Raw genomic sequence first — 24,354 nt, 5'->3', positions numbered from 1 at the left:
TTTGTTCACAACATCTTTATTGTTGACTGCAGTGGTTTTCCTGCAGAGGTATTTTCCTGAACACATTACCCTGCTCCTCTGCAACCTCCAAAAAGACCTGTGCAAATTTCTTATGCAAAAATAAGGCAGCAAATTTGACTGCAGCAGATACCTCTGATATAGTACGTAGCCCTGTTAGAGCTGTACTTCATGATAATACAGAGTAAACACTGGTATCATTTAAAAACTGTGGACTCACAGGAATATTCATTTTCATTCGATATTTTACGACAGATAAATGACGGTGTAACTGATTGTTCTTGTGGCTGAAGCTGTCAGCTGCAGGTATAATGCAGTCCAGAGGAGTTGAGAATCCACCCGATGGTCACCGTGACACATGGCCAGCCTGTGGGTCACTGCAGAGGTGAGCTATTTGTGGGGATCAAGATCCTTGACTCCATACTCTGGATTAAGGGTACTGTAAAGAAAATGAAAGTGTTCAGCTTCAACTAAAGAAAGTGTGAAAACAAGCTGTCCCTTTTGGTTGTATATCAACCAAATAAAATGTTAAGGAAGTAGACATACGTGACGCTGAGGCCGTCTTCAATAAATTTGTCAATAAAATTGTAATTGATGGCTGTATGTGAGCAATAATACTCCTTTGGATGTGCTGTTATTTGAAAATAATCAAAATTGGGTGGTAACAGTTGAATATTTTCTTACAACCGCATATTCACAAGAGTTTTATTCCTTACTTAATGCATTCCTTTTTTTTTTAAAAGTAAGATCATGTAGCTTAGTAATGTTATTTGTGTTAAGTCTATGTAGATGTAGGTATGTTTATGAAAAAGACATTGGGTGAGACAGACATCTGTTACTTGATCAGATCTGGAAGTCGAGTCAACACCTTGAACTCTTTGTCAAGTTCCTCAAACCGTTCCTGAGCATTTCTTGCAGTGTAGCAGGGAGCATTATCCTGCTGAAAGAGGCCACTGTGATTAGGTTTGATGTTGCTATGAAGGGATGTACTTGGCCTGCTACAATGTTTAGGTAGGTGGTAGGTGTAAAATAACATCCACGTGAATGTCAGGACCCAACGTTTCGACGACCCGGTCGTCCACATGATGTAAAAGAAAACGTGATTCATCAGACCAGGCCACCTTCTTCCATTGCTTCATGGTCCAGTTCTGATGCTCACTCACATGCCCATTGTAGGTGGTGGACAGGGGGTCAGCATGGGCACTCTGACCAGTCTGTAGATACGCAGCCCTGTACTCAGCACGCCGTGATGCACTGTGTGTTCATAGCCAGCATGAAGTTTTTCAGCAATTTGTGACACAGTAGCTCTTCTGTGGGATTGGACCAGACGGGCAAGCCTTCGCTTCCCACGTGCATCAATGAGACTCTGTCTGACTCCCACAAGACCTGCCGTTTTGGATATGCTCCGACCCAGTCATCTAGCCGTCACAATTTGGCGCTTGCCCATTTTTCCTGCTTCCAATACATCAACTTTGAGAACTGATTGTTCACTTGCTGCCTAATAAATATATCCCACTCCTTGACAGGTGCCATTGTAACGAGATAATCAATCCTATTCACCTGTCAGTGGTTTTAATGCTGTGGCTAATCGGTGTACATCAGCCTCATAGCTTTAGTGCAAAACTGACGAATCAAAAATCAGACACCAGACTTTATTTGCCCACATCTGATTAATACCACTAGATGGCACCAACACTTTGTCTAAAACCCACGTCCCACGGCAGTGACGATCACAGTGTGTGTTGAATGATCCAGAATACTAAACACTCAAGGAATGTAGCCCTCCAGGACCTGTAGTTCACATCCCTGTACTTAACAGAGTGTGTGTCTCACCTGTGTAATATACACTGACATCCCAGCCCTCTTTCAGCCACGCCGCGTTCCTCGTCTCTTCTCTGGACTGCAGGTCTTTATAGGCTGAACAAGGGAAATAAATATACATTAAACATGCATTAGATATGCATTTATTATTTGGGAATAAAATATATATTTTTTTATATATAAGTAGGTTACAGGATCAAAACATCATCTAAAACAGTAGTGCCATCAGCATTATATGGAAAACTATGTTAATAAATTAGTATAAATGATTATATGAATAAATATTATAAAAGATTAGCTTTTTTTTTTTTACCTACCATCTATAAAATTAGTAAGTAACAAGATAATAGTATAACACACTAAAAAAAACAAACGCAATGTAGTTTTTAATGAAACCAGTTTTCACGTCTGGTTAATTTTATTATTATTATTATTATTATTATTATTATTAATAATAATAATAATAATAATAATAATTTTTATTTTGTTTCGTTACAGTTTATACCGTATGATACCGATACTCATGCTCAGCGTTCTCAACGCACTAAAAGTTGGCTCTGAATTTCAGCAACCCGAAAAATGACATACCCCAAAGATGGTGAACGACATATAGCTCTCCAATCTGAGTGAAAAATCCTCCCACTGCTTCGTTGTTTTCTTGGCGGTATTTGATTGCTCGAGCCCTGTCAAGCAGAAAAGATTTGGCGACTTTAAAACCGGAGTTTTTCCTACAGCACGATATAAAAGAGTTCAAAGAAATGTCGCGCAAAACCACTTTAAAGCCACGCTCGTGCTGAAAAAGTGTCATGCGATAAAGCATATACAGCAGGCTTACCAGTGATTTCCCCATTCTATCATCGTGCCCGGCTTTCACGTTTCACATGCACAGACCAAAAGAAGGAAATTATTACATAATACTGCATTTTGAATCATTTCGATACAAGCAGAACAAAGCGAGATCTAGTAGTAAATATCTACACTGGTACCATTTTACATCAAGGACCCAATACTAACATTAGAAGGTCTAACTTTGTTAAAAGGCACATGGAGTACATTGTTTATTTCATCTACAGAGTGTGTGTGATTACCACAGACAAGAACTGTGGAAGAACAGAAAACCAGGTCTAAGGACGGTTGTTGGAGTGTCGAATTTATATGTTCATGTTTATGTCAAATGTCTTCGTATAAATTCGATACAATTCGTATAGTTAAACACAGACCTAAGAGTAATAATGTATTACAGCGAGCGCATTAATATTAGTAATAATAATCAGACGTGGATTATTTTCCCGTAACGGTACATCCTGAAATGTTTTATCGTGTCAACTTAATGTTTATCAATGAAAAGTACATTGTGCTTTTTTATCCGTTAATAGTTACATTTAATGTTGCAAATGAATGTCCACGAAACAAGTTATTACCAGTTACCACTTACAGAAGCTAGAAATATTTGTTCCCTCACCGCCCTGTTTTTGCTCTCACGAAGTTACTAAACACAAGTTTGTGAGAAACCAGAAAGCACAAAGTCCTTTGTCTTGAACGATCTGAGTGGTACAATTTGCTGACACTGAAAAGTCCTCGCAGAACATTTAGCAAGGATCGCATGTTTTTTCTTTGTTAAATGACCTGTTTCTTATTAGCCATAAATGATAAGCATATTAGAATGAGCGTATTAAAATAACGCTGTGATTTGAATGACGTCCGGCACTACCGTCAGAGCTGCTGTGACCAATCAGCGTTGAGAATTAGATAGGTACAAAGAAAGCTTCTGAAGTTCTGAACATAGACTAGTCGTTTGTGGATACAATACTGAAGTAAAAAAAAAAAAAAAAAAAACACTACACATTAAAACGACATTTTAATTCAGAAATAAATGTAAACATTGGCATTAATTTCACTATTTTACAAACTATACGTATGCCTTTATCCAAACATGTTTTAAATAGTGAAAAGTATTCATTCATTCAAGTGGGTAGTAGTGTACTGTAACATTTCATAAATGGAGTAAATTAACAGGGTTTTTTTTGTTGTTTACCTTTAATCTGTATGTTCTCAGTTCGTATATATTCGGACCGGGTCGGGGTACAGGATCATTCCAGAAGCTGAACTCGAGAAGAAGCTGGTTCTGCCTAGAGATCAGCATCTTATTCCTCTCTTTGCGAAACTCAAGATATACCTGGACATATCAGAGAAGTATGCAAGAAACAAGATAAGGAATGGATTAAAACACCATACTGAAAACTCAACAGGATATAGAGATCCATCCATCCATTTTCTGTACCGCTTATCCTTCCTTCAGGGTCACGGGGGAACCTGGAGTCTATCCCAGGGAGCATGGGGCACGAGGCGGGGTACACCCTGGACAGGGTGCCGATCCATCGCAGGGCACAATCACACACACACTCACACACCCATTCGTACACTACGGACACTTTAGACATGCCAATAAGCCTACCGTGCATGTCTTTGGACTGGGGGAGGAAACCGGAGTACCCGGAGGAAACCCCCGCAGCACGGCGGAACATGCAAACTCCGCACACACAGGGCCACGGTGGGGGATATAGAGATGATTAAAAATATTCATTCATTCGTCTTCAGGGAACACTGGGTGTGACACGGAAACATACCCCGAATGCGTTATGTTTATTAAAGGATATTAAAGGTTTAGAAATGTTTCTAATCGTTTCCTAGCCAATAAAGAAAAAATATGAAGCAATTTTAATATGATCTCGAATTATTTTTTTGATGTATAGCGATATGTTTCGAGGGGATTTTATTTTGTGCTTACAGACAAAACATTAATGAATAATACATATTAAGATACCTTGTTTTCTTGGACTTTGTTTAAGCATTCCGTCAGAGCTGGATATCCACCGTAGTATCTCCAGAGATGCACTACGAGAACCAAACATCAGGTGTCACAACAGCACCATATAACATGTTAAAGCTGATAAAAAAATAAATAAATAATACTCAAAATATCTAACTCAAACCAGCTACAGGAATAAAGTTGGTGTTTCTTTGAAAAAGAAAAAAAAAACCCACCTGCTTGGTCCTGTTCTCCGTACCACGTGTTCCAGCTTCCCACAACTTCACAGGGATAATCTGGATCATTGTGCAGCTCTCTCTGAACTTCCGTTCTCACAACACACACACCGCGTTCACTTTCTTAAATGTGTTTCAATGGCTAATGTACTTAAAGCAAACGCTCCTTCTGTACGTCTGGTCCCTTCCTATTTAATCAAGCATTCGGCTAGTTAGTAAACTTTGTCTCGTGGATCATGAGACGAAGCCGGATGAGGTCATGACTCCGCATGATGTTCTGATAACAACTGCATTAAGCTTGAGTGATAATAACAAACTCAAGGACAGGACATCCTGAAAACTCAAGTGTATTCACATGAAGAGGAGCTCTACTCACGATAGCTCGTTGTACGCCTCCAAACAGTCGGGCTTGACGTTGTGAACTGGAAGGAAAAATACAACCGTCGTTGATTTTAAGCAATGATTTTTGCCTAATACATTTATGCATAACTCGCTTTATTCAAATATTCCTGCATGAAAAAAAAAAAACGAAAAAAAAAAAAACACAAGCGCATTTGTTTAATGTCAGGCTAAAATAATTAAGCCCATCTGCTTTGACGGTTTTATAAAAAACAGCTTACACTGGATTTTGTAAAGGCCACTGGTCGCTTTCTTGGACAGCAGATTGGAGTGGGCATCTTTCCTCGCATCCACTTTGTGTTCAAACACAGAGCTCCACCAACCACCATCGCTCTTATCCGCCAAGCTCCTAATCAGTTTCAAAGCAAAGCAAGGTTTATATAGCTTATTAACATTTTTGAAAGTTTATATATATAATGGCTGGAATTATAAAATGTAGGGTTTAGGTTTGCCAAAAAGCCAGATGGAAATGGATAAATAAATAAATAAATAAATAAATTCATTCCTTCAGGGCTACAGTGGATCCAGAGTCTATCCCAGGAACACTGAATGAGACACCAGTCACATTCACACCCTCATTCACACCTAGGTTCAATTTAGACTCGACACGCCACCTAAAGGCATGCTTTTTCGAAAGTGGGAGGAAACCTGAGAACCCAGAGGAAACCCTCGTGGACATGGAGAGAACATGCAAGACTTCACACAGACAGTAACATGAGCTCAGGATCGAACCCTGGACCCTGGAGCTGTGAGGTGGCAACACTAATTATACGTTCATGTAAATGGTGAGTCTCAGTAACTACATATAATCTAAAGAGTAATGAAGCGGTAGTTCTGACAGGTGGTTACATGACTGTATAGTAATTTGTAATTATATCCATAGTGCAAGCTATACTGCATACTATCATGATGAATAGCATGTATAATACAATAGCATGCGCATCCCACCTGTTCGTTCATGCCATTATCTAATCAGCGATTCAAGTGGGAGCAGAACAACGCGTAGAGAGCTTCAGTTAATGTTCACATCAAATATCAGAATAAGGAGAAAATGTGATCTCAGTGACCGAAATCCGACATTTGAGGATTAGAAAAAGACCAGGTGATGTTCCCCCCCCCCCCCAATGTTCAACTGTCCAGTTTGGGTGCGTCTATGCCCACTGTAGTGGTCTTGGCTGACAGGAGTAGAACCTGAGTAGAACCAGGAATAGACCTCAAGATTTGACATGTTGTGCTTTCTGAGATGCTTTTCTGCTCACCACAGTTGTAAAGCGTGGGTATTTGAGTTACCATAGAGCTTCCTGTCAGCTTGAACCTTCCTGTCTGGCTATTTGCCTATGAACTCTCTCATCAACTAGACGTTGCTCTCTGCAGAACTGCCACTCGGCATTCCGTGTAAACTCTACAGACTGCTCTGGAGAACATCAGCAGTTTCTGAAATACTCGAACCGTTTTTCTGTTTGGCATTAACAACCATGCCACGCTGAAGGTCAACGAGATCACATTTTTTCTCTCCATTCTTCATCTGCATGATTTTAAGCATTGTGCTGCTGCTACACGATTGGCCGATTGTACGAACGAGCAGGGGTACAGGTGTTCCTATTAAAGTGGCCAGCGAGTGGATAATGTGCTCAGTAGTAGTTTATAGCAGCTTATGTATATTCTCAAACTTTTCGACCCTCTACAACCTTAAACTTAGTACAGATATGTATACTTTATGAACATTATTTAAATGTGTACAATAATTTGTCTACTTATTAGAACCATGAGGTTTTCTATATACCTGACCGTTCCACAAACAGAACCCTAACCCTAACCCTAGGTTACTTGTTTTTGAGTTATTGAGATTTGGATTAAACCCATTCAATTCAAGCGACTAGTCCAAAGGTTAATATTTATAAGAACTGAATAAGAAATCTTTAGTAATTTCCAAACACTGAGACCAAATAAATAAATAAATAAATAAATAAATCCTGGGCCCCACTTTGAGAACCGTTGATGCCACTTGGAATTTGGGCTATAATGCAACCAAAACTGCATACTATCATAGGTTGCTAAATAGTGTGCTAAATAGTACACACCACAGGTGCAGTAATTACTGAGTAATTATACTTCAATTAAAGTATAAATAATGTGTCGTAATCTTTCTCAGTTAAAAGTAAAAGTGAAAGTAAAAACGATTACTTTTTAAATGCTTAAATATATATATATATATATATATATATATATATATATATATATATTTTTTTTTTTTTTTTAAATGTTTTTAAGTAACGAAATGAAGCCAATATCATGTTTTCATGTGGAAATGAAACATTTATCGCGTAACTAAAACTTTCCGAAGATTATTTTCATTTTAAAGCAGCTACATGAAAACATCATTCAATCTCTGTAAGTTTGCTGCTCGTACGTGCGACTAACGCTCCGTAGTTTGCTAATAAAGAACCAGTAATAAATAACCAATTGCTTCCTAGCTAATTGTTAGCTACTGGAATTTTTGTTAGTCTAATTTGGCATTAGCAATGAAAACAGGCTACAGGTAGTTAATGTTAGCAAATTAGCTAAACCTATCTTAACATGCTTAGATGGAGTTCATGCCTTCTCGTGAGGTAAAAGGAGACGCCTCATTTTATATATTTAAGTCTTTGTTTATCCAGAATATTGAGGTTGGGCCAGGGGCGCTCGTCCTAAAGTTTCACACTGCAGTCCGGTGGCTTAGCCATATTCAGATGCACATGCACATGGATAGTTAGAGTGCTAAGTACATTGTGTAGCATGAGAATGTTACAGCAGATGATCATGATCATTGGTCATTAGCTTCTAACCTGAGCCCATTCTATGATATTTTCAATGAGTACTTTGAAGCTTTTTATGTAAGCTTTTTCTTTTTCTTTTCCTTGGAAATGTACTCAAATGTATTCAATTTCAATAATACTCAAGTAGAGTATAAATATGGTCAAATACCATACTTAAGTATACAACAAAGTACAACTAGTTTCCACTGTTGTACTCTGCTACACACTCTGTAGTATATTGATACATGTAACTTATTAGGTTCTAACTATTTAGTAGAGCAGTGGGAGGTTTTAGATGGAGCCCCAGCGCTCTGTGACAACATGAGCCTTGATGACGTGCCGTTTTGACGTAAGGTACAATTTAGGATGCTAACACATGCTTTGGGATGCAGCCACAGGTATAGGAATCTATAATTAGTGTCACATGCAAAACCTGTAACCATGATCCAGTTGTAATCATTCAGAGTGGCAGAGTGAGGTTTACCTGTGCAGCTGAACACCTGGGCGGAAGAAAGTTCTCCATAAACCCCTGGGGTTCCGGAGCAGAGTCAGACAGCTTGTTGGTGCCATGATTTCAGTTTGTTGGTTACTTTAGAAAAAAAAAAAATCCCTGCTCTTCTGCCCTAACAGGTCGGGGAGGTTTCCAAACACTGAGTGTGAATGATTAACCAGTTTTCTATCTGTGCGTTTAATCACTGAGCCGTGCAGCTACCTTTGCACTTGGGCAACCAATCCTGTGACGTAACACACTTTGCTTACTTTGAACCCAGTGCTTTTATATACAGCGCCCTCCCCTAACACTGGCACCGTCGGTGAATATGAGCAAAGAAGGCTGTGAAAAATCGTCTTTATTGTTTAACCTTTTGAGCTTTTGTTCAACATTTTGTTCAAAATTACTCTGCTCTCATGGATATCAAACACAACACAGGTTTATATATATATATATATATATATATATATATATATATATATATATATATATATATATCTTTGTTAAATACAGGTGTGCAACAGTTATTGGTACCCGTATGAATTCATAAGAGAAAAGTATATTTGAAGTAAATTCCCACTGATATTTAAAAACTTTTTAGTACACCTGGGTGACTGGGAACAGGAAATTGTTCAACCATGACTTCCTGTTTCACAGGGGTATAAATGTGAGGTAACACATAGGCCAAATTCCCTTAGTCATTCATAACAATGGGTAAGACCAAGGAATATAGCTGTGATGTGCGGTAAAAGGTTGTTGAGCACAAGCATTGAAAATGTCCGTTTCCACCATCAGGGCAATAATTAAGAAGTTCCAGTCAACTATAAATGTTATGAATCGACCTGGAATTGGACGTGTGTCTATATCGTCTCAACGCACTGTGAAGAGGACGGTTCGAGTGGACAAAAAATCTCCAAGGATCACAGCTGGAGAACTGCAGAAGTTAGTTGCGTCTTGGGGTCAGAACGTCTCCAAAACTACAATCCGAAGTCACCTACATCACCACAAGTTGTCTGGAAGAGTTTCAAGAAAAAGAGCCTCTACTCTCATCCAAAAACAAACTCGAGCGTCTCCAGTTCGCCAGACACTACGGGAACTTCAAATGGGATCGGGTTCTATGGTCAGATGAAACCAAAATAGAGCTTTTTGGCAATAAACACCAGAGCTGTCCGTTCATCGCTGTATATTTTCCAGGGTATTTTTTTCTATCCTTCAATTTACACTTGTTGCCAATCAACATCTTGGATTATGCTTGGCTCACAGTTGAACACTACAGGGAATCTTTTTCAGCGTTTTTAAACGTTTTCCTGCTTTTTGTAAGCAACTAAACGATTTTATTCCTTGCTCAATGCCACCCAACGCTGAAGAGGAGAAAAACAGCTGAATATGTGGATGTGTTGGAAGTCTATCTGAGGTTATAAACGCCATCAGCACGAGAGCTCGGTCATGCGTGGGAACATCGCTGTGTATAACAGCTGTTCGTATTACACACAGCAGGTGCCGCTCTCACTAACCCTTCAGTCAGTTACATAATTGAGAATAGACGTCCATGCTGCTCTGTTTCTTTGTGTATTCTTTGCGGTTTTTAATACATTCGGGAGACACAGGTGTACAGCAAGTGACAGATTAGAATCGACTGCTCTGGCAGAGGTCAGCTCTGTAGATTTTGGAAAGGTCTTATTTTGCCACCGTGTTTCACTTGGAAGTTTGGTAGAGTTTCTTTGATCGAGTTGAACAAGTCTTCAAACTCTTGGTCCACGCTAATGTCCTGTGGAAAAGAATGACAAGAGCATGATGTCATCATGTAGTACTATAAAAGACACAGAACAAGAGGTTAATGCTTTAAAAATCCTCCAAAATGTCTACAATATGAGGATTGAAAGATGGCCAATTTCTCTCGAAGCACCTTTAACAGGAACCTAGAAATCATTGCGAGCTAGTTAGCCAGCTAGCCATCGTGCTATAAAGTGAGCGTAGTTTCCTTGGGATCTATTTCAACTACCAGAGCAAAAGACAAACAAATTATTTGGCCATACTGTGTCTTGCAATGTCAGTTGCTTGATGTTAAATTCTTAATTATGAAACTGTGGTATAAAAGCGATATCGCACTCACAATACTGTGCTGATATTCAGTATCAGTGCACTCTCGCGTGTGCGATAATATTTCATTAGAACAAGTGCATTAATATAAACCTGTGATTTGTCTTCTACCCCTAAAGCTTCTATCCCTACAGAGCTTGTTTAAGAAAATGATTCAACAGTTTCTGACCAATTCGAATCAAAACATCAACAGCGCCGTGGTTTAAATGATGAAACACAAGGGGGGGGATCTGAACATCGCATAAAAACGGATTTTGTGTTATTTCATCACAAGACGTAAGAGCCAATCAGGCTCCGATATGCAAATGCGGACCATACGATAGGGGTTTAGAATGTTGACAGAATCTGGATTTCTTGATGAAGAAAAAAAAATAATAAATAAGAATAACAATACATTTAAAAATGTAATAAAAAAATCTGCACTGGCTCTAACCCTAACCCTAACCCTAACCCCCTAACCCTAACCCTAACCCCAACCCTAACCCTAAACCCTAACCCTAACCCTAACCCCTAACCCCAACCCTAAAACCCTAACCCTAACCTTAACCCTAACCCTAACCCCCTAACCCTAACCGCTAACCCTAACCCCAACCCTAACCCCCTAACCCTAACCCCCTAACCCTAACCGCTAACCCTAACCCCAACCCTAACCCTATCCCTAACCCTAACCCCTAACACTCTCCTCTAGAACGCAATAAAAATCTCGTATGATAGCACTACTCGAATTGTTCTCCGCTTGATGCATCGCTTTGCTTGCGTTTCCTCATTTGTAAGTGTCCTCTATTGAAAGTGTCAGCTAAATGAATAAATGTAAATGCAAGAAAATATGCGTTTTTTTCTATATCAAGCAATTTCTTCGGCTATTCAATACAGAATTGTCTAAACCAGTGGTCACCAACCCTCTTCCTGCATCTCTAAACACATCTGTTTTAGTTGCACTTCTTAAGGCGATGATTAGATGGTCAGGTGGGCACGATTATAGTTGGAGCTAAAGTCTTCAGGCAGGTAGATCTCCAGGAACAGCGTTGGTGACCATTGGTGTAAACTATTTTGGGCTGACTTTAGAGGAAGATTACATACAGAAAAGTCCAGGTACTCCATTGAAGATGAAGGGTTTCCTTCTACGGCTTTAAGCACCGCAAAACATCCGGCCGACCGAACTGGATTCCGAGCCATCTACAATGCCATGAGAATCATTGGAATATTATTGGGAAAACTCTACGCGTTTAGTTTCGTTGATATGCCACTTTGAATGTCAGAGTCTAGAGAAACCACATTCCTTCACTCTTACTTTAAGAATCCGAAGGTTGTTGTTTGCTTTGAGACCCACAGCTAAGTGGACTGCTCCTTCAGGAGGTATGCGGTTGATACTGTGAAAAGAGGAATTATATACATAATAAATAATAGTGTTTTATAACGACTGACGTACGTAACAAACTAAACTCGCCTTTTCACTACCGAGTCGATGTGAATAGCTTTGAAATGGGACTGATTCTGTCACTGCAAGAATCCATCAAATCAGGTCAAGACCCGCTTTTTCTGAGCTGTGCCCGAGGCAAATCATACGTGACCTTTGTTTTAAGACATGGCTGATAAGTATCAGAAGTCCAATCAAGCTTGCTTTGTCTTCTCTCACTATCTATAATAGATACCAGCCAATCTGTTACATGAAATGCTGCAGAGATCTTATGGGTGATTTGATGATTTGGATAGCACTTTTCTAATCTTTTTTTTTTTTTTTTTTAAACATTGAATTTAAGAAAAATGTTTAATTATTCCTTAAAAAAAAAAAAAAAAAAAATTCTACTTAAAACTAAAGTTGGGAGCAAAAAGGTACTAGCGACGGACTGTATTAAAACCTTTACATTAGAGTTTATAGGTGATTCCATGATTGTGGTGCTATTTAGCTCTTGTAAATCTTTTAGCATTTTTTTTTTTTCTCAACATTAAATCTAAGAATACATGCATTCAACCAAATCTAGTGTGTTAAACCCATCTCAGGTGACAATATTTAATTTTTCCCGAAAGGATGACTTGAGGAAAAGGATGTTTCAAGTATAAGATGTGAAACAAGTGTTTTAATGATTATATTTCAAGGTAAAGAGCAGGAAGAGTCAAAAAATACTGTTTTCTAAGTTCAGTAAAGGTGCTATTAATACTTTAAGTTTTTTTTATTGTTGTTGTGAGTGACACTTTACCTGTGTTATTTATTTATTTATTTATTTAATGTCTTTACCTTCACTTTACATTCCCATTTGTAAACCCAGAATCACCGTTGTACTCATGTTCCAAGGAAGTTCCATATTCCAAGTCATAATGTGGCTTTGATAGTTAAACAGATAAAGGAAATGATCAAAGAACGTACCTGATATTCAGTTCCTCCAGCGTGTTGTTGTCTTTAAGCCCCTCACCGAGAACCGATGCTCCCTCCTTGCCCAGTCCGTTGTAAGATAAGTCCACAGTTTGCAAGAATATGTTAGCCTTTCAACAGTGACAAAGTCATTGTGAGTGGATTATACTGATTACTGACCTCGCTTCATCAAGGAGTGTAAAAATGAGCCAAAACTATAATCATGCTAATCACGTTAGCTTGCTGACAAAATACCCTGAAGTATAAATGTGCTAAAATACACTGCAAAATACTGCAACTGGAAACCGTATTTAAAAAAAAAAGAATTGCAATGATACAGAAATGCACTTTGTAAAGAAAACATGAGATCAGTGGTGCTAATTCGCCTAATATAGCTAGTTTTCTGGTTGATGTTAGCAAACAAAAGCGCTGGCTATCTTTCAGAAACCACACTTGGGATAAATTGTGAGACCTCTTTGGTTTCTAAAATATTACTGTACTACAAATGTTAGCCTGATGTTATATTTCACTCCTGTTTGTTGGTAACAATGTGGCAAGATCATAGCTACGTCACGACATCGCTAGCTAGCATCCAACTCGCTGTCTAGCAATAGTGACCATGTGAAAACTTTATAACATTAAAAAAACATCTATTATACCACAGCACTGATGAATTCTTGATTCCGATTGGTCAAAAGGTTTGTTTTTTTAGCAGCTCTGATAGTAATTCTAGCTATAAAGGCAAATAACAGGTTTATATCAATGCACTCGTTCTATCATCTCTATATACATGTATAACAGCTTACACAGTATGACGGACACGCCATTTAAACCGATTCAAAATGTATATAATTGATGATATGACGTTTGCTTTAAGATGTTGTCTCCAGTGTAAGCATTATATATTAGTCAGAGGTACATTATACAGCCAAAAGTATGCGGACACCTGACCATCACATCCATATGTCTTCGTTGAACATTCTATTCCAGATTTAGTCCCCCTTTACAGTCATAATCACCTCCACTCTTCTGGGAAGGCGTTCCACTAGATTTTGGAGCGTGGCTGTGGGGACGTGTCTGTTTAGCCACAAGAGCGTTAGCGAGATCAGGCACTGATGTCGAGTCAAGGAGGCCTGGGGTGCAGTCGGTGTTCCAGTTCATCCTAAAGGTGTTCAGTAGGGTTGAGGTCAGGGTTCTGTCCAGGACACTCGAGTTCTTACAATCCAACCTTAACACACCATGTCTTCATGGAGCTCGTGTTGTGCACAGGAGTATTGTCATGCCGGAACAGGTTTGGACCTCTTACTTCCAGTGAAGGGAAATTGTAAACCTACAGCATGTCAAGACATTCTATACAGTCGTGTGCTTCAAATTGCTTGGCAGCAGTTTGGGGAAGAACCACGTATACGTGTGAAGATCAAGTGCCCACAAACTTTTGGCCATATACCGTACATACACATACACATAAGTATAAACTTCATGCTTTAATAAATATGAAATTGTACTCTTAGGTTAAATTGCCGTTGGATAAGAGTAACTTTTTCACAGCAAAATATTTGCTATGACTATCTAATAGAAACTTTTTCTGAACACCACTGTTTGTGCTGTATGAAAAGCTCTTCAGGATTAAAGTATTCAAAGTTTAATCACGGTTCTTGGGTTGATAAATATCTGAGTGGGTTCCTGAAAAAAGCGCTATCACGTTTACCGAAAGGCCTTTAGCTAAAGCGATGGCTCCTTTTCCACGAATGCAGTTCCAGGACAGACTGAGTGACTTCATTCCCGTGTTCTCAGCTACAGCAGCGCCCAGAAGTTCCCCTAAGGGCCAGGGAGAGAGAAGAGAGTGAGAAAAAGAGAGAGGAAATGAACTCACACGGATGCTATTGAAGTATGTGGAATGTGATTATCTGAGCGTTCCCAGGTAAGAAAACGTTCAGGCATTTGCTCAGACATCAGTGGAATGCCCTCAGAAATGAAGAGCTTCGTTACATTTACCTCAGCAACATCTTACTGCTATTATCGAAATGTTTACAAAATGTAAGATTTAATATGTAGTTAGTGAAATGTCTGTCTGACGTTTTCTATGTAACGTCGTCTAGCAGACCAAATCCAGACAAGCACTATCATTATGGGGATGCTCTTTGCTAGCCAGGTTAAAGGTACAAACATCCATCCATCCATCCATTCATCCATTTTCTGTTATTATCCTACACAGGGTCACTGGGGAGCCTGGAACCAAACCTCTGTAGAGCACAATCACACACTACAAACAATTTGGAAATACCAATCAGCCTACATCGCATGTCTTTGGACTTGGGGAGGAACCGGAGTACCTAAAAGAAACCCCCAGAGCACATGGAGAACATGTAAACTCCATGGACACAGAGCGGAGGTGAGATTCAAGCCCACTTACGCTGGAGGTGCGAGGCAAACATGTCAACCACTAAGCCACCGTGCCCCCCTACCCCCATTTTAAACATATTAGGAGAAAATCCAATATTGCAATTCAGTGTATTTCATTAGATTCTTCATTTCGGGGTCCTGTTTACATTTTCTCCCCCAAGGCCAAAGGTTTGCTTGGAACAGTTTCAGGATAATCATGTTATCCTGGTCGGTGTCATGGTGGATCCGGAGCCTATCGCAGGAACACTGGACACGAGGCAGGAATATACCCTGGATGGGACATTAGTCCATTTACCCACTTATTCCCTACTTATTTACACTCAAGGCAGTTTAGCGTACCCAGTATACTGTACCTACCAGCATGTTTTTGGGAAGTGGGAGGAAACCAGAGAACCCAGATACATGCTCAGAAACTCCACCTAGACAGTAACCCCGGGTCAGGATTGAAAAACTGAAGATCCAGATGTACCACTGTGTTGTGAGGTGATTTCAGTTACGGGAAATTATTCATCACAATTGCAATTCACCTTACAGCCAGCAGAGGGCTCTAAAAATGGCAGCTTTTAAAAGCCAATTAAAGTAGAAATAGATGAACTATGTAGTGTTTTTGCTTTATCATATTGCTCTATGTTTGTCACAGTGGCAGGAAGCTAAACATACGGCTCAGTGTATTTGCACGATAGCTTTAGGAAGACACAGATATTGCCATATGTATGATCAAGAGAGAGGTGCCAGTTGGATGTGTTCTGACTGTATGATTCATAGCTCTCTCGTGGAATATTTTTCTTTTTGAATTATACGTATCACAAGACACTCTTGTCATTCAGTGTCTCGGAGCCAGAAGGCTTCCATCCACAATCCTCCCACCTGACACACTTCTACGGCTCATCGTTCATTGTTCAGACTGTTTAAATCACTGCTTATATCGTTCCATACTGTTGTACTGTTACTGTGTTTCATTGAAAGAAAACACCAGTGTTCAATCAATTCTCCGAAACTGGTAACAGCTCCAATAACGGGCCGGGGAGAAAAAAAATCTGAATGATCCAATAACAAAACCTGTTTCTCGCTTAATTTTCCAGGACAAACAGACCTGGCTTTTGAGGAAGGGGAGTAGACTGCAGATTTTCTTTCCATCAAATCAAATAAATACAGAGGTGTGACGCTGAGGGATTTACCTGCTGCTCTCTGCCTTTGATTTGTGTAAAGGGTATGAGGATATCTGTGGCTCGTCTCAGTTAAACAGCACAACTGAACCAAATCTAAATGTCATTGTGGACTTGTCAAGAATGCCTATTTTCACATGATTTATCTTCTCGTCCTGAGACTGCACAGCCTCAGGCCGGTCATCTGTCGAACGACTGGCTCTGTGGAAGCAGTCTGACGATATGGTTTCTCTGAAGTTGTTCTTGCGTTGCTGACAAACCAACAAGGACTTAATGTTTTTAGTGCTACATAATGCTAGTGACTAGCCCCATAATAATTCCTATTTAACGCACCTCAGTCCAAATGAGCATTTAACTGGCAGTCGAAGAGGTATAAGATGCAGTACTATGAGTACCTTGATGTCTATACTCATTTAGATGATTTGTGACTGAAGGCACTGTACTGATCAGACAAATTGAAGTAATACAGAATTGAAGTAATGCAGATTTGCTTTTGGAAACTGAACTGTCAGTCATTCACCTTCAGCAATTCATCTTCAATGTCTGGTAACAGATGGCATTTCCACTCAACACTACACCGGATAAGGAGAAACCTTTAAAATGGAATCAGACTGAATTTCATATTTTGCTCCAAACACCACCCGTAGCTTGCTAAACCTCTGCATAAAACCTCTTAAACGAATATGAAAAGGAGTTTATTTTGCAACTAAGACACATTTCTGCATTAAAGGAAATCCTTGTGACCCTTGTATCCAAACCTTTGATACCATGAGGTATGAGGCGAGAAGAGACTGGCTGCAATCCGTCCCTAGGAATCTCAAAGGGAAGGACTCTCAAAGTGACAGACCACTACATTCCTTATAATAAGAGCACAGGACTGTGAATGACTCCGAAATCAGCCTCTCGTCGTTAGCTTTCATCTCTCTTCCTCAGGCTGTACCTGCTGCTTCTCCCAGCCGGTTGTGGCTCAGGTCCAGATGTTGCAGGTGCTGGTTTTTGGTCAGCGCCGGAGCCAGGTGTTTAGCCGCTCGCTCGTCCAGATGGTTCCCAGAAAGGTTAAGGGAGATGAGGGAGGTGTTCTCTAGCAGCATGCTGGCCAGAGCCTTTATCCCACACTCACCGAGTCTGTTCTCTGAAAGATCTATTTCTGCAAGAAGGTCAGCAACAAATGCTTTTAATGGAGTGTTTACAAGCACTTTCAGGCATTTCCATATGATGCTTTCTTTAAAAATTGGTGAACCACAAAGTATTGTTAACTAGCCATGGTCTGTGTCTGAACTAAAAAGGATAATGCTGCTTCACTGAAATAATAATGATAATGAGCATCACTGAAAAATTTCTGTAAATATTTTCATGCATCCACGTCTTAGCTGATGTCAAACACACACACTTGCTGATGTGGTTTAGGCCACGGTATGACTTCCTGTCATCTAGAAACAAAACCTCGGGTTGCCCCTGAATGGTGTAACTTTACGGGGGCGGCCATTTTGGACAGGAAGATGACAGAGAGGAAGTTAAAATGATTTGAAACTTAAAATGATAAGCATGAACTGCTATTTTACTAAATAGTTTATCCACAATGGGATTATGTAACGTGTGTAACGACAGGATTTGTGATTTACAGATTTGGGGAATTCCAACAATCATAGTTGTCATAATTCCAGGCAGGGGTCAGAGATCTAGCAAACAACAGCAATAAAAAAAAAAACACACAGAACAGGTGCACACATTAAGTAACAGCCCAATGACGGGACAGGGGCGGAGTCAGGACCAAAACACACGCGACAAAAAGAAATAAATAAAAACAAAAACGCATGGAATCAACTCATATCAACTACACCGTGGGCTGAGAGGGGAAATTTATAACAGGTGATATACATTTGAAGAAATTATATGAAGATATAAACAAATCCTGCTTAATGAACTACATTTGGAGTACATTTAAAATTCTGTGGAAAACTAATAAATGAAAAATAGTATGTGCAGTTTTATAGTATTGTTAAATAAATAAATAAATAAATAAACAAACAAATAAATAAATAAAAATTAGATAGATGAATAGATTAAAAAGGTTTAAGCTTGCACACATAGTAGTACTGCTTAACGTAAGTTAAGCTTAAGTTAGCCAATCGTCTTTATTCTCTTCAGCCTGAAATCCTTATTAAATAACAACAGTATTTTTTATATCCCTTAGACACTAAAACCAATCTTGAGCTTTCATCACATCGTCTGACCTACTAAGCAGGTAATGAGACGCCAAAAAAAGCAGCTGGAATGAAATGAAAGCTATTTCTGTCTAACTGCTAAAGATATATATATATTGACTTTTAACAAATGTGAGCAAAGCCAATAAGGTGTGTGTGTGTGTGTTGTGTGTAGACAGGGTTGACGTGTGCTTTGTGTGTACGAAAGAAGACGCTCGTGAAAGACAGAAAAGCACCTGTGATGTAAAGGTTCTCCTTCAGCATGTCAGCTATGGCGGCTCCACCTTCTCCCTCCATTCCATTATCTCGCAGATTCAGCTTCAGAATGGAGGTGTTGGTTACCAAGGGAACTGCCAGGGCTTTGCTACCCTACAGAGTGCACTTTATTATTTAGTCTCTGCTTCAGTCGTATGAATTGTGGGGAGACATTCGTTTAGATCTAATCTGCTTTAGATGCAATTTTATATACTGTTATCAAGAGTTCCGGGGTCACCTGAGGGCCGAGTCCGTGGTGCATCATGCTCACTTCTGTGCTCTGTATGTTCCTGAGGAAGTAGGACACTGGAACCACGTTGAACATCTCACACGCCTCTCGGTAACGCGCCTCGCCTGTGAGGTCATACCTCCCTGGCTTATCTGCAAAGTGTTCATGACGTCATCATCATCATCATCATCATCATCAGCGTGGCTTTGTTATGTATGGAATAACACACAAAAGACCAAGCAGTTATCTGACAATTATAACGAACGGGGTGGTGTGATACGCCACAACACGCATTGGAGTGCCGCTTAGTGATGGGAATTCCAGCTCTTTTGATTGAGCCAGATCGTTACGTTCAGCTCAGCAATAAGAACCGGCTCCCCAAACGGCTCTTCATTTAGTACCACTTCTGGCTTTTATAATTCAGCCAAATTTAGCAATATTTTTTGACCTACGATTACTTCATGTGCACAGAGACCACTTAAATGATTCGCTGTGATTACACTACACCTTTAATCGTACATAATTGTGAATTATGCTTGGCAGAAAACCCTGGAATAATGTAAAAACATCGAACACTATTACACATGTGTACTGAACGTTATATTTATATCGAATATTCCAAAACACAAACCGTTCCAAACAAATCACACACTCACTGCACCGCTGGATGTACAGTTCTGATATGAGGCTGTGAAGGTTGTCAGTAGACCCTGCTCCATGTGATAGTTTTACCTTACAGATTCTACATTTGTCCTTTATGCTGTTTTTTGTCAATATTCGGTCAGTGCGTGGCGTTCGCGTGGCCGAGCAATGTGGCGAAAAGATCATCCTATTAGTCTGTCTTGTATTCATTTACAATAAATAAATAAATAAATAAATCGGCTCTCAGGCGACTCCAATTGTTCACTTAAAGGAGCCGACTCATAGAGCCGACTCGTTCGTGAACGACAAATCACTAGTGCCACTATCAGATCAGGGAATTCAACCACGCTGTGGTATAATGCTGCCTTTAAGTCCTTTTGGAGAAGTTTGTGCGTATAGTGTAAGTGTAAAGATGGGGATACAAAGTAGTGTGTGTTCAAATGGTTTTTTGGTCGGGAAAAAATGGATGGTATGAGAAAACCTCTTCTGCTTAGATTATTTTTGTATCATCGCCAACAAAAAGTCTTGTTGAAAGGAAATAAAGAACTGAACAGTTAATATGTATAATTTCCATTTAAATCTTACCGGCTGCTGTAGGCGTCACATTCCTATCGGGGGCCACAATGACTTGTTGTTATTTGACACGCCCCCTACTCGGAAAGTCGATAGACTCGTAGAAAAACACGGGTTCCTGATTTGTAATTACGACATGACGTAGTGACGTTCACGCGCTTTCACCTCGCAATTACGATAGAGTTGTGCTCATAAATTTACACACCCCTGGCAGAATCTGCAAAATGTTAATCATTAAAAATAAAATAAAATAGCATTTTGGTGTTTATTTAGTACTGCCCTGAATAAGCTATTTCACATAACAAATGTTATATATACACTACAGGTCGAACGTGTAGACACACTCATTCTTTATTTTTATTTTTTCCCCCCAACATTTTAGAATAATAATGGAGTCATCAAAACTCTGGAGTAACACAAATAGAACTATGGGAATTATGTCCTGATTAAAAAAAAAAAAAAAAAAAAAAAAAAAAAATCCAAAATAAATCAAAATAATTGTAGCATCTAGTAGACATGCTTTTTGTCTAGAATTTCCAGAAATGTATTCTCGGCGTTTTCTCACCCGATTTCTTGAGGAATTCCCCTGAGATGATTTTTAAACAGTATTAAAGGAGTTTTTTTTTTGTCTACATCACCGATTTCATACGTTTAATCACGCACCTTCAGATCAGAAGCTTTTTAAGATCAAGATTTCAGTCGAGTGTCCACAAACTTTTGACCCGTTGTGTACATATAGTCCACAAGACACAAGATGACTGGACTTTACACAAATGAACCAGTTCAAAAGTTTCCACACGCTCGATTCTTAACCCCGTGTGTCGTTACCTGGATGATCCACGACTGTGTTTATGTTCTGTGAGAGTTCTTCACGACTCCCTCGTCTGTCCTGAGAAGTTAAACTGCCCACTGTTCTTCGGAAAAATCCTCCAGGTCCTACATGTTATTTACTTTTCCAGCATCTTCTGCATATTTGACCCCTTTCCATCAGCGGCTATATGATGTTCAGATCCATCTTTTCACACTGAGGACGACTGAGGGACTCGTACACGACTACTACAAAAGGTGCGAACATTCACTGATGCTCAAGAAAGCAACACGATACATTAATTTCAAAAAGAAAAAGAAGAAGTATTTTTTCTTTACCGTTTTTGTCATTGCTCATTGCAGCACTAAGCCTCTTTTTCTATATTCCTCAACACATTTACGACAAATCCGGGGTCTGTTCTCTTTGATTTATATTTGATATTTGATTCGATCCTCACTTGCACAATGAGCCTGATGTTTACGTTTTTTTTTTTTTTTTTTTGAAATCGAAAAGAAAGCTCCGTTGTTCGTCATTAAGACGCCAAATTATGATAAATGAAGAAGAATTCCCAAGGCGTTCATTAAGGCATGCAGAGGCGCAGTGCATTAATACAGCAGATGGTCATCTCTAATAAGCTGAATAAACAGCCAGCTAGAGCTAGAGACAGCAGACATGCTACTGAGGGGGTTAAAACAGATTTATGTAGATAGATGTAGGAGACCGCGTAGGCGTCTCTGTATCTTCGGAACGAGCAGGTGAGAAATCGAGAGAGAGGGAACTTTGTTCACACTCTGTCTGAAAACAAAAGTATGACTCATGACTGTTAGGCCGCTTTATTTCCCTGTGGAGCATCGACCACACACTCTCTGGCCCTTAGCTTTCTGACACCATCTATCATAACAGAAATCGCCCACGATCTCACTCTCACTTTTTCACTTTTAATAAGAACTCCTGCTACATAACCTTCAGGCTCCAGCTCCGTGTCATAGTCTTCATCCACAGTGAAACACGCTCCAGCTCCCTCCTGTCCGTCAACCGCTTCACTGCTCCGATCGCATTCCTCCTCCTCCTCCTCCTCCTCATCAGCGCCATCATCATCTTCGGATTTCTCCCCTGCACTCAGCTCTCTCTGGCGGCAGCCACTTGCCCGGACGACTGTCTGAGACACACACGTTTCTTTCATTCCTATTAGTTTTCTGATTAGTTAGTTACGGTCTGCTTCACCAGCCTTGAACTGATACAAAACCTCGTTTTTATTCCCTTTCGACTCTTATTCAGACTTGACATGAAATGAAACTTGACAAGATTTTGTACTCTTGTAGCTTTGAGATGGATGAGACATGAGATAATAGATTTTACATTATGTTTATTAACTTACACGTGAGGCGGAATCCAGTACAAGCTTAGAGCCGAGTGTTAAAGGAGTATTGTAGTGCAGAAGTTGCGTTTTAACGCTTAACATTAGCTCGTAGCTATAAGCCGCTTTGTTCTGTAGTGAACCTCGACGTTAACGTTTGTGACTAGCGCCATGGTCTATGAACAGACGACCTATATCCGTTTTTAAACTGAAGCGGGGGCGGAAATAAACACCATCATTAACTGTTTTCATCACTTCACTAATAAGACCAGCGAGAATGTTGGTGAAATTTTCAAAAATCCTTTCCTTTCCTTTCTCGAGGGGATTGAGCATTTCAGCTAAAGCTAAGTGTATGGATTTCAGGATCTGCTTGGGATCGTGTTTTAAAAAATGAGTCACGTAAGCTGTTCCCAAGTTGACTTAAGCGTCGACCCCATGTTGACGATCCCTGCTCTACTGGTTTTAGCTACACCGTCTGTAGTGTAGAATCCTTTGAGAGGAACAGAAACCTGTTTCATCCAAACTCCAAACTTATAACGGAAGTCTACGGGGCAGACGTTCAACTCTTTCTTTAAACGTTTCAAAATATTTCACAATACGAAACGAGAAATGGTTCAATGTCCTCCAATAATAAAGGTGATAGAGTGAGATAGACTTATGATATACATTTTTATATGTATGTATGTATGTATGTATATTTATATGTATGTATAATGTGATTTTCTTACAATTTATTTACTTTTTTCCCCATGTACGGCGTCCCTACCCCCCAACCCCCCAGCCCCAAAATTTTCTTGATGTCATCTCAGAATTTTTTTTCTTTGCCACTGTCATGTCTGGCGTGCTCCTTAGAGATTCAGGACTCAATTCAATTTGAGTTGTATAGCGCTTTTTAACTATAGACATTGTCCCAAAGCAGCTTTCACAGATTCTGTAAATTTAGACCTATTTTGAAAAAAGTGTACAGTACATTTACAAATTTGGATGTAGCTTTAGATCCGTAATAAACGAGCCAGAGGCAACCTAAAATCTCAGCAGGATGTGAGGCTGGGATTTGATCTCACGACCTCCTTGCTATTGTTGCTCATTTCGATGCTGCACTCACCTGGCTGTCCACGCTGCCTCGGCTGTAGATGTTGCGAGGTCGGCTGGGTGGCCTGCTCCTGATCCCTCCTAACGTCTCCTCCTCGTGACCTTCATCACCGTCATCCTCATGAACCGAGGGCAACAGCGTCTCTCTGGCTACCTTTTTACCCACCATCTGAGTCTCGGAGTCTGTGTGCAGGGTTATCACTGTGTTATAAATGAAATTATACTCCACATATCAAATCGTATACATATAGTAGGTTTAAAACTTCCACAGACTTGTCATACCTTCAACCAAAAAGATTTGAAGCGTCTAACCGGTGTGTATTTTAGGAACGCTGTGTAAATAAATCAGTGCAGTGCTACCACAGTGACACACACACACACACACACACACTGACTAACTGCACAGCTTCAGCTCTGAACTTTACACCACATGCTCCAATCAGCAGGGGGTCTGAACAGATGAGGGCGGGGCTTGTGTTCAGCTGGGTTCACTTTGTTGACAGGTTGCCATGGTGCTGATCCTCCACTCACATCACACTTTCTCATGTTTGGGACTGAGAACAATTGATATGATTTTTTGGAACAACTCAATCGCTAAGAACTGTTA

The 24,354-nt window shown here is 39.8% G+C and overlaps 2 protein-coding genes across 5 annotated transcripts; both read right to left on the bottom strand.

Annotated features, from left to right (window-relative positions):
• Positions 1 to 8,659, bottom strand: nipsnap1 (nipsnap homolog 1 (C. elegans)). Its single transcript, NM_001200374.1, is given in 10 exon segments — positions 1 to 457; positions 1,852 to 1,935; positions 2,428 to 2,522; positions 2,675 to 2,706; positions 3,875 to 4,015; positions 4,664 to 4,734; positions 4,885 to 4,979; positions 5,261 to 5,306; positions 5,505 to 5,632; positions 8,563 to 8,659. Coding segments are annotated over 10 exon segments (843 nt in total). The 5' UTR covers positions 8,649 to 8,659; the 3' UTR covers positions 1 to 392.
• A 149-nt stretch (positions 8,660 to 8,808) lies between these two features.
• Positions 8,809 to 24,171, bottom strand: lrrc74b (leucine rich repeat containing 74B). Of its 4 annotated transcripts, none has more exons than XM_017451308.3 (11): positions 24,030 to 24,171; positions 23,761 to 23,930; positions 22,262 to 22,457; positions 19,285 to 19,427; positions 19,028 to 19,109; positions 17,528 to 17,734; positions 14,727 to 14,836; positions 13,034 to 13,149; positions 11,960 to 12,038; positions 11,749 to 11,844; positions 8,809 to 10,336 (listed from the first exon to the last, which is right to left on the bottom strand). In XM_017451308.3, the coding sequence occupies exons 2-11, from the start codon at positions 23,914 to 23,916 to the stop codon at positions 10,220 to 10,222; spliced, it is 1,302 nt and encodes a 433-aa protein (XP_017306797.1). In that variant the 5' UTR covers positions 23,917 to 23,930; positions 24,030 to 24,171; the 3' UTR covers positions 8,809 to 10,219. The 4 variants fall into 4 exon arrangements, with proteins under 4 accessions (XP_017306797.1, XP_017306796.1, XP_017306795.1 ...); XM_017451307.3 differs by having other exon boundaries at positions 19,028 to 19,160; positions 24,060 to 24,171; XM_017451306.3 differs by having other exon boundaries at positions 19,028 to 19,160; positions 23,761 to 23,948; positions 24,030 to 24,169.
• Between the last annotated feature and the right edge of the window lie 183 nt (positions 24,172 to 24,354).

The sequence above is a fragment of the Ictalurus punctatus genome, chromosome 22 (genome assembly GCF_001660625.3).
Source record: "Ictalurus punctatus breed USDA103 chromosome 22, Coco_2.0, whole genome shotgun sequence".
Taxonomy (NCBI): domain Eukaryota; kingdom Metazoa; phylum Chordata; class Actinopteri; order Siluriformes; family Ictaluridae; genus Ictalurus; species Ictalurus punctatus.
This window is presented reverse-complemented; position numbering and strand designations above follow the sequence as displayed.

Excerpts from the sequence above, each read along its gene's own strand:
- lrrc74b (XM_017451307.3), bottom strand. The coding sequence starts at position 23,916 with ATGGTGGGTAAAAAGGTAGCCAGAGAGACGCTGTTGCCCTCGGTTCAT. Across the intron at positions 19,428-22,261 it reads CACGGAGCTGGAGCCTGAAG|ATAAGCCAGGGAGGTATGAC; the intron begins GTTATGTAGCAG and ends AACACTTTGCAG. Across the intron at positions 11,845-11,959 it reads ACAACCTTCGGATTCTTAAA|ATGGCTCGGAATCCAGTTCG; the intron begins GTAAGAGTGAAG and ends ATGGCATTGTAG.